This window comes from Perca fluviatilis, chromosome 16 (genome assembly GCF_010015445.1).
Source record: "Perca fluviatilis chromosome 16, GENO_Pfluv_1.0, whole genome shotgun sequence".
NCBI lineage: Eukaryota > Metazoa > Chordata > Actinopteri > Perciformes > Percidae > Perca > Perca fluviatilis.
The window spans coordinates 20,943,320-20,960,914 of NC_053127.1; the positions used below are offsets into that span (position 1 = coordinate 20,943,320).

At 39.9% G+C, this 17,595-nt stretch overlaps 2 protein-coding genes across 3 annotated transcripts; both read left to right on the forward strand.

The window, feature by feature from the left end:
* The first annotated feature begins 923 nt into the window (after positions 1 to 923).
* Positions 924 to 9,231, forward strand: aldocb (aldolase C, fructose-bisphosphate, b). The gene is made up of 9 exons (XM_039776860.1): positions 924 to 1,075; positions 5,257 to 5,373; positions 5,569 to 5,780; positions 6,321 to 6,375; positions 6,477 to 6,637; positions 6,801 to 6,884; positions 7,004 to 7,178; positions 7,804 to 8,003; positions 8,110 to 9,231. The coding sequence occupies exons 2-9, from the start codon at positions 5,262 to 5,264 to the stop codon at positions 8,200 to 8,202; spliced, it is 1,092 nt and encodes a 363-aa protein (XP_039632794.1). The 5' UTR covers positions 924 to 1,075; positions 5,257 to 5,261; the 3' UTR covers positions 8,203 to 9,231.
* A 2,703-nt stretch (positions 9,232 to 11,934) lies between these two features.
* Positions 11,935 to 17,128, forward strand: pigs (phosphatidylinositol glycan anchor biosynthesis, class S). Of its 2 annotated transcripts, none has more exons than XM_039776951.1 (12): positions 11,935 to 12,175; positions 12,957 to 13,096; positions 13,225 to 13,336; positions 13,419 to 13,508; positions 13,618 to 13,709; positions 14,125 to 14,365; positions 14,488 to 14,630; positions 14,713 to 14,827; positions 14,936 to 15,081; positions 15,259 to 15,359; positions 15,446 to 15,656; positions 16,433 to 17,128. In XM_039776951.1, the coding sequence occupies exons 1-12, from the start codon at positions 12,157 to 12,159 to the stop codon at positions 16,709 to 16,711; spliced, it is 1,689 nt and encodes a 562-aa protein (XP_039632885.1). In that variant the 5' UTR covers positions 11,935 to 12,156; the 3' UTR covers positions 16,712 to 17,128. The 2 variants fall into 2 exon arrangements, with proteins under 2 accessions (XP_039632885.1, XP_039632886.1); XM_039776952.1 differs by lacking the exon at positions 11,935 to 12,175 and adding an exon at positions 12,244 to 12,390.
* Positions 17,129 to 17,595: the final 467 nt, after the last annotated feature.

Genomic DNA, 17,595 nt, shown 5'->3' on the forward strand with positions numbered 1-17,595 from the left:
CCTGCTGAGTTGGATGTTCTTTGTGTGAGATGGCTTGAAGAAAGAGAGACCTTGCTTCACTTTTTCTATCAGTTACACCACATTGTTTCTGCAGAAAGATAGCATGCCTATGACATTTTGTAAAGTATCCAGCAGTGGACATTTACCTAAGTGTGTAAGAACAATTGATAATGTTTACTTCTACTTTACTACATTTCAGAGGGAAGTATTGTATGTTTTACTCCACTACATGTATTTGACAGCTTTAGTTTCTAGTCTCTTCACAGATTCATATTTTAGAATCAGCATATACAATATGATGCCTTGTTTTACAGCACAGTATATAAAATCAACACACAGATTTTCTTTAATACAGTTTTATTTGATATGGTGCCATTGCACTTTTGTATTGAAAACAAAGGAAATAAATAAACTTAGATTATCAGAAGGTAGACATCACTGCACAAGAGTAGAGTAGCCTACAGATCCTAGTTAATTTTAATTTCTGCTCAGGTCTATAAAAAACAGATTCAGTTTCTGAAGGTCAGAGAATTGGAAGAGATAGGCTACACATCTATGCCTCTATAAGTATCTGGGTATTTTGTTTTATGGATTCTCTGATTTGGACCTCATATATATTTCAGAAAAAAATATGGCAAACCTGTTGTACCTATAAAAATCCTGTCATTAGGAAATGATTTTGAGGCTGTTTAATTTGAGGCATGGCAATGTATGATAATCAATTAGCTGTTGTTTTTCTCTCCATTAGCTTCAAACTGAAAAAAAAGCTCTAGACTAAAAACTTTTCACACCTTTTCCAGATTTTTACTATTTGGTAGTGACGTAGGTGGCATCTATGAATTTTCTACAAAGATGCAGAATCATGCTGCAATCTCACTGAGCTATGATGCTATCCGGCGCATGCGCGTAAGGTATTCAGCGTCGTTGCATCAAATGACGCCCTGATGACAGCCCCACCCCCAGCTCGAGGTTTTGTAAAGGGTCACGTTGCGCTGCAGCAGTGAAACAGAAGATCACATCGCATCCTCTGCACTCGGCTCATCTTCTCTCTCTGCGTCCAGACACCCAACAGCCGGTAAGAATGAACCCTGATTTGATCAATAAGACAGCTTCAGACGATTTTCATGTGTCATTGATAATAAATAAATAAATAATAATAATAATAATAATAATGAGGAAGGGGATGTGATGCTGCTCTACAACCTAAAGCTAACTTTATCTTCCTAGCTAGATCGCCATTAAATGATTAGTAACGTTACCTGTAGCTCGAACGCCGTCAAAGTTTCCCCCTCTTTTAGGAATTTGTATTTAAAGCTGTTATTTCCATAGACTGTATGGTTATTTCCACCCACGGTCGAAATACGCAACAGGAAGGGCGCACAATTATGACCTTCAAGGATGAAACTGGACAGAGAAGAGCCTGTTGCGTCTGCCATCGGCTAAATCAACACATCCTTTTATTTGATAGGTTTAATGTGTGTAAATTTTGGTCATTATCCCGGTATTGTAGCTGTGTCAGTACCTGTCAGTGTGTAGCTGCCCCTGAGCACGTAGACCTCTGATGTGATGGGAGGCGGGGCGGGCTGAGGAGGAGTAGGCCATACTAAATAGGCTATAGGCCTATACAAAAAATAAAATTAAAAAGCTAATCTAGCTTCAAATATTAATACTATCGTACAATCACAATTAACTCTATAGCTAAGCTTACACTAGATCACATATTGTGATTCAGTTATGTTCACTTTTCATTCAAACGTGAATATGTGTTGTGTTTCAAACTGAATATATTTGGGGTTTGGACTGTTTTACATTTTATAGACCAAGCGATTTACAGACCTATAGATTAGTTAGTCGCAGTCATAAAAAAGATAATATTATTAGAGCTGCAACTAAAGGTTTTTCTGATTTATTTTCTTGAAAAAATGCCAATACAGGTTTACCATCAAATATGGCTAAGTAACCCATATAATAGTCACATTTGACAGGCTGGAAGCAGTGAATTTAAATGATTTATCGATTAACATAATAGTTGTTAGTTGCTCAATAATTTTCTGTTGATATACTAATTGATTAATTGACTAATCGTTTTAGCTCTAGAGTATAGAAATAACATGGTGGTTCATACAGGAATGTAGGCTATTTGTACAATCAGAATGGATGTACATTTCATAAGCATAATACTAGAACGTAGTGTACATGACATGTTATGATTTAGTTGAATGTTAATTAGTAGTTTTACATCAACACATTTTATTGTAATCAAATGTAAAAAATAATCTCTATCGTTCCTTTAACCATGATCATCTGTTTTCCTTCTCTGTTCAATTTGTCATGCAAATTGAAGATTAAAAAAAAAGTTCATCTAAAAAAAAAATCTAGTCTAATCTTCACATTTTCATGAGTTTCAACCTTTTTCGGAACTGCAATGCATGCAGCCTTGCCTTGACGTCAGTACATTCTTGTGTTGAGCTGCATGGCAAACAGTGCTCCTGCTAGCTCTCCTGGATCAAGGCCTGAGGATAGAAACAAACACAGGAACGTGCATCAGTGCAGAGGCCTGCAAAGTGCGCACTCCAAGCAGGCTTCTTACTTTTGACTAGTGCTGCCCTGCAGGAGCCATTTCACCTCCTTAAAGCTCATGCAGCTTGCAATGTAGAGAAGAAAAACAATGATGGGAAACCGCCAGATGGTGATAATGATACAGAAAAGGCAACAACACCTAGCAACAAGAAATGCATCCTATTTTCTCTTCAAATGCTCTTATCCTCGCTTCACCTCCATCCATAAATGTTAAATGTGCCAGTCCCTGCCTACAGCCTTATACATAATATGGCAATATAGCATACAAGCTGCAAGTTTAATATTTGCAGCAATGGTTAAAAAAATACCGGTTTAATCATGATTTCTTTAGATTTTGGATTTCGTTTGATATGTATGTATTTGTGGTCTCTAGCTGCATCCTGGGTTGGTAAGTGAGCCTACGCAGCATCAGTTTAACAGAAAATGATTGATTGATGTACTGCATGACTGTCTGGTTTGCAGTATGATGGCTGTGCACTGCATTTGACATTTATTGAGTAGTAGTATTATTTAACATGCAGGGATCACAGTTTTGAGTGGTTATGGATTACGCCACAATAGGGAGTTGGCTGTTGCACCTTGATGTCGCAGTGCAGAAATGGTGTTGGTGTGGTTGTGGCTGACCACTGTGCAACAGGATGGAACGAGATCACAGAGGGACACGATGGAGAGACAGTTAAGTCTGCTAAATAATATTAATCTCAGCTGTCTCGCCATCTCATCTAATTTCACGAATTTCATCCTATTAAGACAGCCTCATTTAATGGAAAAAGCTTTTTTTAGTGACCAAAATATACTGCCTGTCATTTTAAATCATGCAGTAATGTCCATGATGAGAAGATAACCCCTGCACACCGTGTGGCACTGCCTGGTAGATAAACCTTTTTACCAGTGGTAGTGTGTGATAGTGGCATCAGAAGTTTGCTACTAATCATAATCATAATCAGAGTTACACTTTTGCAGCAGGGAGCATTTTTGCTGATTAAGAAGATGATTCTTCAAACAAGCATTTCTGTGTTTGAGCTGCTGAAGTGCCCTTGAGCAAGTGGGCAAGCGGAAATTTACATTGATACATTGTGTTTGACCAAACATTGCATAAAATGTAGATTTCACATCACCAATGTTTCCTCAGCAGAAACCCAACCACGCTATTGTTGAAGCACGCAGGTGCTTAACAAAAGATAGCAGGTATTTGCTGAGCACGAGTTTGTCTGGCTAACAGTGGAGCAGGGCTGTGCATACATAAACATACTGAAGTCCCACACATCATGCCTTTGCCCTTGGGTTGGCCTTTATCAAGTATAAATACCCTCTTTTATTTACTGGAAAGATCTGCATGCACTTTATACTCCTGGCCTAACTGTACCCCTCAAGGGATGTATTGTCCCCTGCTGGCCTGGCCTCTTTCATTTCAGCTTCATGTATAATTTAACTCTTAGCAATGAGCCGTGCTTGACAGTTGTGTTGTGGTAACTGCACACTGTTTTCAGTGAGAGGCCTGTGTGTGCGCTCTAAAGGTTGTTATCTCATAGCTATAAGCTGAGGATTAACACCGAGGATATAGGGAATGTTAGACAGTGTCCTACCACAGCAAATCAGCCTCCGTTGGGAATCCAGTAGTCAGTGTATTGTTGAGTTACACAAAACCCTCCTACTAGTAGTATTTATTTTTAATTTGTCACTAAAAGAGTAGCTTCCACCCATCAAACCGATTTTCATGTATAGCTGATCCAATATTATGGCACAGGCCGGAGTACTTTAGGTATCGAACAAAGCTATAACTAGTGACCTCATTCACTGGGAGTGGCTTGGCAGCCGGTGCAATCGACCAGAAAGAGAAGTCACAGCTTGTTCTCTGGCACAGCCTGCATTAGTGGGAGTGATGTGTTTTTTGTGATGTGGGAAAATGGGAATTTACAAATCCTGTTCATCTTGTTGTCATCGTGTTGAAGGAAACTAGATATGGTGATAAAAACAAGTCATATATTAATCAAGGCAAAGAAATAAAAGGCATGTATATGTGTAATGCACAAAGAGAGACCTAATGACATTAAGGGAAAACAGGAGATGGCTGAGTGTTGCTGAGGAGAGGGAAACGAGCCGCGCGCATCCAGTCTAAAGCTATAATGAGGACTGGCAGCAGAGTATATATAGGAGCCCTGTTACATAATCGCTCCCTCTCTGTCTTCTGTGCTTCATGTGGGGTGGGGAGGGATTATGCAACTGCTTATTTACAACAGAGTGAAGAAGGGAATAGGGAACAAAAAAAGTCTGGTTTGACGTGTGCACATCGTGACAGCGCTGCTGCCACCAATATGGCCAGACAACATATCAAAGAGTATTTTCTTCTTTGAGCTAACACGGTCATATTCAACCCCATGTCAATTTCTGTCTGTTTTATATCTGGCTCGTATTTTCTATCAGGAAGCACATCTTTTGTTTATAGTTATTTGTTTCATCACATACACACAGTGTCCATGGATTGTGTGACTTTCAGATGCCATCTTATAGGACCTGTCACCTTCACCTATCCTCCTTCCCTGACTGAGAAGAGCAGCGAGGTAGCCATGTTGAAGACAATACAGGGACAAAAAAATTAGGCCAGTGCTGGGCGGTCGTCAAGGTCGACACACCGTGAATCAATGTGACCTCTTCATAGCTTTCTCTCTCTTTCAGCCACCATGACTCACCAGTATCCCGCACTGAGTACTGAGCAGAAGAAAGAGTTGCAGGAAATCGCTCAGAGGATAGTAGCTCCAGGAAAAGGCATCCTTGCAGCTGATGAATCTACCGGTATGTGTGTGTTGTGTGTTGTGTGTTGTGTGTTGTGTGTTGTGTGTTGTGTGTGTGTGTGTGTGTGTGTGTGTGTGTGTGTTTTTGCAAAAAATAGATTGATATGAGAATCACAAAATCAATACTGTTCATCACGTCTGTCTAAACTTGTGGTGTGTGTGTGTGTGTGTGTGTGCGTGTGCGTGTGGTTTACAGGCAGCATGGGGAAACGTTTGAACCCCATCGGGGTTGAGAACACAGAGGAGAACAGGCGTCGCTATCGCCAGCTGCTCTTCACAGCCGACGAGCGCATGGACAGCTGTATCGGAGGGGTCATCTTCTTCCATGAAACCCTGTACCAAAACACAGACGATGGCACTTCCTTCGCCAAGCTCATCAAAGACCGTGACATTGTTGTTGGCATCAAGGTACACAAAGCTCAATGTTGTAGTAAATAACTTAGGTCATATTTAACCCTCCAAAGTTAGACGTCTTTAGCCAGAAAGTAGTGGGTTTAATCTCAGTCTCCTAAAACATAAGAACTTGAGGCTTGGAAGCTTAGCCTAAATTTGTGGTGGTTTGCTTTGCCTCTGTGTCCCCACAGCCACGGTGTCGATATTATACAGCAGTCAAATATTTCAGTTCAGCAGGCAGAAATCTAGTCATTTGTTTGGCTGGTAAAACTAGAAAGGCTCCCACACTGTATATGAAAACACAGACTTGTTTTCAGCATATTTAGACACACACAGACCCACCCACCAGTAACGGCAGATCAGGAAAGTTGTGTTCAGTTAAAGAGTGAAATTCCATGCGATTTTTGTATCGGATGCTCTACATGATGAAGAAAACCAAGTATGTCACTTTATACAAGCAAAAATTGGTGCACTGAAGAATATGAATTTACATTTTAGTGTAATATCACATGCATACAACATTATTTTAAACAATTTCTGCTTCCTTCTTTCTAGGTGGACAAAGGTGTTGTGCCCCTCGCAGGAACAAATGGAGAGACCACCACTCAGGGTAGGTGGCATTAGGAAAACACACTCTCAAAGCCTTTCCAAACATTACAAAACCCCTGCTGTGTTTCTGATGGATGTATCTGTGTATGTGTTGGAGTGTAGGTCTGGACGGGCTGTCTGAGCGCTGTGCGCAGTACAAGAAGGACGGTGCAGACTTCGCCAAGTGGCGCAGCGTACTGAAGATCAGCGACACCACGCCGTCTGAGCTGGCTATCTTTGAGAATGCTAATGTTCTGGCACGATATGCCAGCATCTGCCAGCAGGTTGGTGTGCGATTACTGAAAATTTTATTTAGTTAGGTTAAAAAAAAGATATTTTTCCCTCCTTAGGGAGTTGAGTACACTACTGGGCATTATGATAAACTCCTAGTGTATCTGTTAGAATGTGTGAATTTGCCTTGAACTTATACTTTGTAATGTCTCCTAGAATGGTATTGTTCCCATTGTGGAACCTGAGATCCTTCCTGATGGAGACCATGACCTGAAGCGTTGCCAGTACGTCACTGAGAAGGTGAATTTACTGAGGACTATATATAACACAAACCACTGTATACGTCCTTTTAAAGTTTTTATTTCACTACAATGCCCTCACTGTACTTTGACATACATGTGTCTCTCTCCTGCTGCTAGGTCCTAGCTGCAGTGTACAAGGCTCTGTCAGACCACCACGTGTACCTGGAAGGGACACTGCTGAAACCCAACATGGTCACAGCAGGACACTCCTGCCCCACCAAGTACAGCAACGAGGAAATCGCAATGGCTACCGTCACCGCCCTGCGCCGCACCGTGCCTCCAGCTGTCACAGGTCAGAACGCAGATAGATATAAGAAAGAAAAGTGAATTGGCTGGGATCTGTACGATATGTAAGGGACGTGTGCATGTATATCTCACACTAAGTCAAATCTGTGTAAATATATTTTGACACAGGGAAAATATTAACTGAAAACAACTACATTACTAATATATAATTCTAAAAATACACTTGCTGCTATAGTATCATTAATGTATTTTATAAATACTTAATTTTGAAGGTCCATTATTATTAATATATTCAGTATAGTTTCCTGGAAATAATTGAATACAGATTTTAGGCAAAATGGAGACAAAATTCTCAGACTGTAATTTTAGCTAGTATTTAGTTAGTTGCACTAACTTTAAAATTTATTTTAGTAATAAAAATGACATAAGAAATTATTAGGACATTATTAGGGATTTACGGACCCTTAAAATAAAATGTTACAACATAATGTATTGCAAGAGTATGTATTGTTATATATTGCCAGATTAATTCTTTGTTTGTCCCACCCTCAAATATTAAGAAAGCCAGATAATTACCATTCATAGAGATTTGAGGGTTAAATGTTAAAGATGATATGATGATAAATAACTTGTGTATTTGCTTGTTTCTATTGTTTGTTTGTTTTTCTCAGGAGTGACATTCTTGTCAGGTGGCCAGTCCGAAGAAGAAGCCAGCGTGAACCTCAACGCCATTAACAACTGTCCACTCGCCAAGCCCTGGGCCCTGACTTTCTCCTATGGCCGCGCCCTGCAGGCCTCTGCTCTGAGCGCATGGAGAGGAGAGCTGAGCAACGAGAAGGCTGCTGCTGAGGAGTTCTTGAAACGTGCTCAGGTCAGAACAGACATCAGACCCATCCTTCGCAGAGTAAAATGAAACAAAGTTACTTTATGCATCATTGTCAATTGTTAATAAATTAATTTTTCTTCTTCTTCTTTAGGCAAACAGTCTGGCTGCGCTCGGCAAGTACGAGTCTTCTGGAAGTGGTGCCGCCGCAGGACAATCCCTCTACGTAGCTAATCACGCCTACTAAACATCTACCACATTCAACTGTGGCCTAGTTATAGTCTTATATCTGCTCTGCTATTCCTCCTCACTCCTCCATCAATCACAGGCCTGCGCTGTCTACTGTACCTTAGAGTTGTCAGAGTTATTAAAATTACATGATTAGATATGTGTATTTAAAAAAAACACAATGGGTTTTATTTAACCAAACAAATCAAAACTGCTTTGAGACAATTTATGACTGAAGTGGAAAACTATGTTATGCCGTGTCAGAGATCTGCAGTTAAGAGGCTGCAAAATGTTAACAATAGATCAAGATAGAAAGACAGTATTTAACTCATGCCTCTTCTCAACTGCTGCCCTCTTCACACCCGGTGCTGTCTCCCTTTCTCTCGCACATGATAAACCTTGAGCCACTCCCAAGCAGGGAGGTGTGTGTTTGTGTCTGTTTGCTTCGGTCAAAACGCAGTATTGGCTCATCCTCAAAGCGCTATACTAACATCCTCCATGACAGTGGGACCAACCAATTATTATTGGCATCAGTACATACTTTAAGGGACAGGGGACAAGACAAATGTAAGGACGTTGACTTGCGACTGTCCAAAAGTGCGGGGAGCCTGTTGTACTTTCAGAAAGCCTTAGCTCCAGCAGAGGTCAGTAGACTCTCACCAGGATTCATCCTAACCTTTTTGTTAACTACACGCTTCTAATCGCCACTAATCAGAGAAACCTCTTGTGTGTCTATTGTCAGTATAACATTATGTTGCAATTACATACAGTAATTAATGTATTTAGTTGTGTGAAGGTGTCGATATTATGTGATGCTTGTGTGTTCCCACTCCCCCCCACACCCCCCCACCTTCCTGATTCCTCCAGCCCGCCCCACAGGAAGAGGAGATGGTTTCTATTGACATATTGTGGACCAATATGTGGGGTTAGCAGTGGGGAAACACTCACTGCTGTTGGGATACTGTGATGTTTGTGATGTTAATATTGTTCTTAAAGCACTTGGTGTGTCAAATAGTGGAGATAAACTAAAAATAAACGTTAAAAACTACATGAGATCTCATTGTGTGACATTATTATATTGCTGCTATTCTTATAGTGTCTATCCCAATAATTTTTCTTTGGATGTAATTTGATTCTGCATTCCTGACACCTTGTCGTAAGAGGTTGGAATAGCCTTCTTGTATCACTTTATATAGTGTTGTAAGCCTAGATCTCTCCCCACACCGTGTTCATCCAGCCAATTTACTTCTAGTTATTTAAATACAGTGGTGGAGCGTGTAGGATTATTTTGTTAAGAATATAATGTAAGACCTCAGATTTCATGACATTCTCTCTCCCTGTTCTTATGGGCCTTGAGGAAGTCATCTGGTCTTGGGAAAGGATAAGACATTATTAAAATTGAAGATGTAGCAGTTGCTCGAAAAAGCTAATTAATTAATAACTTGAACCAAAAGGAGGATTCCTTTCCCAGATGAACAGGGTGAGACAACAATGGTCAGTGTTTTGCAAGCGTGTGATTTGTGACACAGAGTATGAAAATGACCTGGCTCTCATGAAAACTCCTTAAGTTTGCAGGAGATTAAAAACATACAGATGTTCAAATCCATCAATAGCCACTTGTCTCTTTTGAGCTGAGACTGGGAGAAGTCAAGATCATGTTTTCATGCAGTGTGTTACATATTGTTAAGGAGCACCATAACAGCACCATGAAGGAAGCAGAGAAAGTGGTTGTAGCGATAGGCTATTTTGTCTTGAAGTAATCTTATCCTTGTGCACAAGTTTATTGTATTTTGCAATATCATTCACTAAAGCTTGTTATTAACTTTAACTGGAGGAATCTTGAGTCTTATTTTGAATCCTGAGTCTATTTTCTCTGATCTACCAGTAAACAAACACTATTCAGTGACCATAGAATTGGAGTCAGATTAAGTCTGGCTTTTTTAGGGCCAGACCGGTCATCGGTCACATTTTAGAATAAATTCTTACAAGCGCAAGGGCTTAACTTTGGGTTCAACACTGGAGGAGTTGAATCTTCATTTCCTGGATTCTGGTGAATTGCAACAATGTGTGCATTTTTTGCATTAAGTTATGGTGAAAATGTCTTTATTTATGTAAAGGAAATTCTAATAGTTTTTTTTGCATTGGCCAGTTTAGATTATTGGTAAATTACACCTATGGGTGGAAGTAGTATTCAGATCGCTTAGAATCTTTACTAAAGTTAAAGTAGCAATACCACATTGTGAAAAGTGTAGGTCCTGCATTCAAAACAATGTATGTAACTATTATCAGCAATTTACATTAAGTATCAAAAGTAAAAATATTTTGCGGAAACGTTCCCTGAATTCATATTACTCCTGGATTAATGTGTATGTTGCATTTTACTGCTGTAGATGTTTAAGTTTGTGCTCAACTACTTTATATAGTGGTAGGTAGTTTAATCTACAGCAAAGCATCCTATTTTATAAGATAATCATGTTTGTAGCATCTCTTTCCTGTGAGAACCACGTATCTCTAAAAAGTCAAGTCAGAAAAACAGCCCTGTTTCTGTCAATGCATTTTCCAACTGATCCAAGAGGGTTTTTAAATAGTCCATTAAGTTTAAGAAGTACGATCATTTTCTTTTTCAACCCATAAAGGAGACTTAATCCTTCTAAATCTTGCAATAGTGGCTTAAAGGTAAGGCCAAAAAGTAACAAGTATGATCCTGAGATCAGCTTAATGAATTTGGATAGGCAAAGTGAAAGAGCAGTGCCTGCCCCTTAATGCCACCCATGAGCCCTTGAGCAATGCCCCTACCTCCTGACTTCTACAGTAAAGCTGCTCAGTGTCTGTATAAAATAGGTGTCAACATGTGTGGTTGTACTGGGCAGCTTCCAGTGTGAATGTGCACGTCTTGCTTTCATCAGTGCACAGGGTGTCGCTGAAAATTACAGCCTTGCTCTCCATGAATGCATAACATTTAATGAATCAAAACTGATTAAATGCTTTTAGATACTGTTCACTTTTCTAAGATTAATAAGGTTTGTGAACCGTAGCATTAGTCCTATATTTTCTATTATTTATCTGTCAATCTCTATATTTATACATTTTCACCATTACATAGGCCTACACAATAATAATAAACAGACCTGTAATAAATATCACGAAATGTGTAATTACATTTTGCTGCTATGTATTGGATTGCATTGGAATGTTGAATGCTTCTAATATTTTTGCTCCTTTACTTGTACACAGAGTGGACAAAATAATGAAAACGCTGCTCAGTATAATGCAGACCAATCAGTACGCCTCAAAATGTATATTCTTAACAACACTATTTTTTTATTTAACCTTTATTTATCCAGGTAAGTCGATTGAGAACAAATTCTCATTTGCAACGACCTGTCACATTCACACAGTTACACATTCATACCTGGAAGCTGCCCAGTACAACCACAGTCCGATCAGCTGGCCAGCTCCACTGGAGCGGTTAGGGTTAAGGGCCTTGCTCAAGGGCACCTCAGTGGTGGTAATGAGATAGGGACAAGCGCTGCTACTAAATAATTAACATAAGTAAGGTGACATAAGGTTTCTATTTTTCGGGTGCCTTGTATTCATGCAGAAATACAAGTGTTTATTTGGACTTTTTAGCTAATTGAAAAAAAAAAATGTTGCCAACATTCAAGCCACCACTACCACCACACTGTTTGCCAATTTCACGCAATGTTTTTGTGCGTTTAAAATTTTCACCGGGTGGGCCGACGGTTACTGCTCCTTACTAGCTACGTCTCAAACAAACGTGCCTTCTCGGAGTTTGGGACAGACAGACATAGAGTTTTATAGTAAAATATTTGGTTACATTAAATAAAATTGTAGCTATGTATCTGGACCACGACTTGTTGTTTTTTACAGCCAAGTAAATCGCCCGTTTTGTTTTTAACAACGGTTAAAACGGTCCTCATATCAAGCGCACCCATTCGGTTCATTGACAGAAATGGCTATCACGGAAGTGGGTGAGTAACGCTAGCTTCATAACTGAATATTGTATGAATTATTTCCTTACTACATAAAGGCAGCAGTTTACAGCAGTTTGTTAGAGCGCATTTCACACGTACAACATTTGTAGCGACCCTAGCACGAGGCTGTTTTCTCCAGACCCGCTGAAGCTAATAGCTAGTTAGCCGCACCAGCAGTTGCAGCAATGATGCCCTCTCTCATCTATCAGTTTGTGTGTTTTATTTCACAATTAACTAGCTACAACATTGGAATTCGTTAGCTAGCTAGCTAAATCTTTGCATCTAGCTAATTAGTTTAAGGAAGTCTTGATTAACGTTAGGTCTGCCATGTAACATCTAGCTAGCTAGCTTAGTCTCTTATGAAACATATAACGTTATATGTAATTGAATCAATGGTCAATCCTCTGCCATGGATATAAATGTAACGTTGATTGTACTTTAAGATATCAATATGTGTATCTAGTGACAAATCAAGGTATTCGTCACATTGATGCAAATAATAAAACAGTCCTGTGTATTGATTTGGTGCTCACAGTGGCCCTAACACAACCGTGGTAATACAGGGACAGCAACCACGGTATAAACGGCATGGCAAACTCTCAGGCAGTTGACAGAGATATGTGTATATATATATATATATATATATATATATACACACACACACACACACATCTATCTATCTATCTATCTATCTATCTATCTATCTATCTATCTATCTATACACACACAGTAATGCCTTGAGGCTTATCTGTCTGACTGTCTTTGTTTTCTCTCTCAGAGCGCAGACGTGGTCAACTTGCTGCTCTGTCCATAGCAGCAGTGGTCATCATGGTGGGAGTCCCTCTGTGGTGGCGAACAACTGAAACATACCGCGCCTGGTTGCCTGTCAGTCAGATAAATGAGTTGGCTAATATGCAGGTTTGTTTGTGCTTTATGCTATTAAATACATGACCTCCATCTTGTGGCCCATTTTATCTGTACATTCTATATGTCTCATACACATTTCTTTTAATAATTTTCCCCTCCTTATGTCTTTCTTTGTGTAGCTACAGTTGAGTGCTGATGTGGAGGTGGTGTTTGCACGTGGAACGGTGACGCCAGAACAGCAGAAGAAGGTCCCACTGACACAGACACAGGATGAGGAACACACCGTAGATGGTGATTTAATATTTAAGGCTGTCTGTACTATGGTTACAAAATATGAAGCAAGTTAATTCTTGTCTAAAATTCTTGTTTCCAGAGAACACAGCTTTGAGGTACAGGTATGAGATAAGGTACCGCACAGCTACAATCATGGAGGAGGACGCGCTGGACCAGCCCACTGCTGCAGGTGAGACGCTGTCTGCCTGTGAAATCCAACTTTAAGATCTTCAGATGCTAACATTTATTATCTCAGTGGGACCACAGGTTGTAATGTCTCTCTATCTCTTCTCCTTTAGAGGCAGATCTTTCTCTGCACACGCTAAGTGAGAGTCCGTGTGGCTCTTTAGTTGTGTATGTGATCCCAGAGTCATCTTCACTGTTGCCTGAGGTTAAAACTCAACTTTTTGATTTTCTTTCCCCCCCCCCTGTATTTAGTTTTAAAGAGTATTTTTTGGCTACTGTTAACCTTTTTCTAGTCATTATTTCCTTGTTTTTTTATAAGTGTGTATGTGGTTATATGTTAAAAGAGTTCATTAAAGACTGTGTGTAGTTTAATGCTTTGATTTAATAGTGAAATTAGCTTTTATGAGCTAATGGATCTCTGTGGAGTCAAGTAGCATTTTCACTATAATCCATCCAATATATTCTGTCATTACTGCTTAGAGTCTAACTCTTAAATGTCTAAATACAGTACCTTGTGCACAGCTTTTAAACAAAATGATGTGTCCTTTTTGTCAGTCTGCACAAGTAGAAGCTATTACAATACCCAGTACTGTACTAATGTGTACCTTGACGCTTCTTAGGACGTGGACGTATATATCGGTCAGCGAAGGACAGCCCTGCTGCGTATTGGTGCCCAGATGAGAGTGGGCAGGACACTAGAGCAATTGCTGGCTCATCTGGAGCCTCGGATCAAGCAGGTGCTGCAGGTGATGTCTTTTAGCCACACCGACATCACCGCCGCCCTCAGTGACAGAGTTCGTCTCAGCCCTGGCAACAAAGAGAGCATCGCTGACAGTATGAGAGCCTTTAAATCCAGCCCAGGTTGGTCTTTGTTTCAGCACAGCCATAAAGTGGACCAACTTAGTTTCTATTTCCAGTCAGTAAATTCTTCATCTATGTAACACTTTCCTTTTGTTTTATGCGTATTCTAAACTTCTCTTTAGGTTATGAGATAACATTCAGTCTGTTAAACCCAGACCCCAAGTCACACCGGCTAAACTGGGACATAGAGGGTGCCGTACAGACCTACATCCAACCTTTGCTTACAAAACTAGCCCCTGTGGCCAACTTCAGCCTTGACTCTCAGGTACTTTGCGTGCAAGTGTGTGAATGTGCACAAAGACAAGATGCTCAGCTACTGCATGTTAATAAATATATTCTCCTTATAGACCTTATACTACGCCGTGCTCGGTGTCAACCCACGCTTTGACAGCAGCAGCAGCGCCTACACACTGAACTCTGATAGCCTTGCACATGTCATTAACCCTGTGGAGGCTAGACTGGGTAAAAGAAAACCCACTGAATGTTTTTCAAGTTTTTGCCAAAAAAATAAATGTGATGTAGCTTGTTCTGGTGTATTTATAGCTAGGTTTTTTTGCATTTGATTTTTAGGCTCAAATGCTGCATCTTCCAACCCGGTGTTGAATTTTCTTCTGTACGTCCCGGATGCCCACCATTCCCCTCTTTACATTCATGACAACAAGAAACAGGAAGTGCCTTCTAATGCGTTTCACTCTCCACGTTGGGGGGGAATTATGGTAAGGTAATTTAAGGGCAACACTGGGTGACAGTAATTTAAATACTATTAATAGTTATAACTTGGTATGATTGAATATGTCAAATATAAATAATTTGTTAGCTGTGCAGTATTTTTGCACTCTTTATTTCTTGTTTTGGGTACTGATCAACAAAAAATCTTATCCATGTTTTTATAGGTCTATAATGTTAATGGTTTCTATAGACCAGAGGCTGTGTTGCCTGTTGACATCAACATCAACATGGCCAAAGTCATGGGAGTCTTCCTTGCACAGCTTCGGTAAGTGGACACCTTCAAAACAACAGGGGTTGCTTTTCCTGTAGACACAAGGTAACTTTCCTGTACCACTTTCCTGTACCTGTCAGACTGTTGCTGGGTGTGCAGTCGTCTACCGCTCCCCCTGGCTTCCTGATGGCGCCGTGCGGCAGTACAGGACTAGCTGATTGGGAGCTGGACCGTCTCATGTGGAGTCGGAGTGTGGAAAATGTTGCAACAGCAACCACCACCATCACCTCACTGGCACAGCTGCTGGACCAGATAGGCAACATTGTTATCAATGACAACATTGCTGAACAGGTAATATGCATACACCTGCATTAATCAGTAGGTTTCTATGTTGCCTATTTGGGTGGGTGTACATATCTGGCCATATAGGGCTCTGTTCTAGGGCATTTGAACACTAAAATGGTATTTGACTAGCCTGGTTCCAGACCTCTGAATCACTCTCCACATCTCAGATTTGTGAAGTGATTCAAACAGGTCTGGTGTTGTGCTCATTGACAGCTGTTTCTCCCAATTAGAGAAACTATTGACCAGTCAGAGCTTAGTAGGTGGTAAGTAAGAATAGGCATGTCATTGACAAATCAACAAAAAAGGTGATAAGCATGGATGAGATAGATGTGGCTGTACCCGTAAGTTGATTCATAGAAATAACTTAATTTTTTGGAATGAAACATTCATTTTTAGCTCCATTACTGATTGGGCTCCTAGAACAGCCTTGTCTTGTCTTGGCTTGGCTGAAATGAACACTGCATCCTCTAGGGAACACTAGACTGGGACTCTGCATATTGTTATTAAAGTATTTTAGGTACTTTTATAACTACAACCCCAAACATATTTCTTTGGTCAATGTGAAAAACATTAATTTAACTGCTACTAAAACTACTATGGCAGCTTCCATATTAATTGCAAAGGACATCAAGGATATGAAACTTGCTACTGTTTGATGAGAGAACCAAAAAGTTTACTCCCCCTGGGTATTTAGACTCTAAAATAAGTTGTAATTGTACTATTCCCTTTCATATAATTTCATCAGTTGTATCTAACCTGTGATTGTTGTTGCTGTCCCTAAGGTGTCCAGTGCTGTCATATCTCTGCAGCTGGCTGTGGCTGAATTGGAGGCTGGGAACCTCGGCTTTGCTCTGCAGTACAGTAAAGAGGCCATAATGGCATCGGAGAGGGCATTCTTTGACCCTTCACTTCTCCACCTTCTCTACTTTCCTGATGACCAGAAGTTTGCTATCTACATACCACTCTTCCTTCCCATGTGTGTACCTATTCTGCTGTCACTGCTCAAGATAGTGTCTGAGGTTAGACAGAAACGCAGAGAGAAGCAAGCCAAGAAGGACTGAGAAACACTTGGAGAAGATCTAAACAAAAAAAAACTGTTTTGTCAGTGGCCTTGACATTTAGGTGCAAAGGTACGCATGAAGAAACTCATTTGCAGCATGGAGTGTGGAATTTACAAAATAGTCACATATGATTTTTATTGTTTCATGTAAGGAATTGTTTATCTTAAAATGTTAATGAATGGCTGCCGGGCTGTGTGACACTGTATACTGGAAAGCTTGAATTGTTGTAAATGTGAATAAGTTTTTATATTTGAATTCCACTTTCTATTCTAAGTTATTAACAAATAAAGACTTAACTCGTGGTCGCTCTTGGGTTAGCAAGAAATATAAGAATACCTGATTTTATATTATTACATTTGGCAAGCACTCCTAAAGCAATTTACACCAATTTTGTCCATTAAAATTAAACAAACACAAGGTCTACCTAAATATTTTTTTCAGGAGCTTTCAATTGCATCTCACTGAGTTGTTTGTAATTCAGTGGTCTTGAGATTGTTTGTCTTGCTAGACAAACCAGAGCACTGACTGTGTTGTCCTTTAAAGTGGTCACAATGCATTTGTGTTGATACTACACCTGGGTCACTGACTGATCCTATTTTATCCTCAATGTCTTTTGGATATATTCACAACTTTTTGTGTTAATGGGGAAAGGGACAAAAATTATACATACTGTTGACAAAACAATCTCACCTTAAGCTTTATTTGGTAACTGTTTTTGGTCATAGTACATAATTTTCATTAGCAGATGGAATTTCCCCAGTTGTTTTGGAATTGTAGAGGACCAAATTTCCATTTTTGTCCGCTGATGATCACTTGATCGAAAGCTCCACAACAGCTGCTGAATGGACCTTGAGGTGACATTGTGTTATACATATATTTTGTAG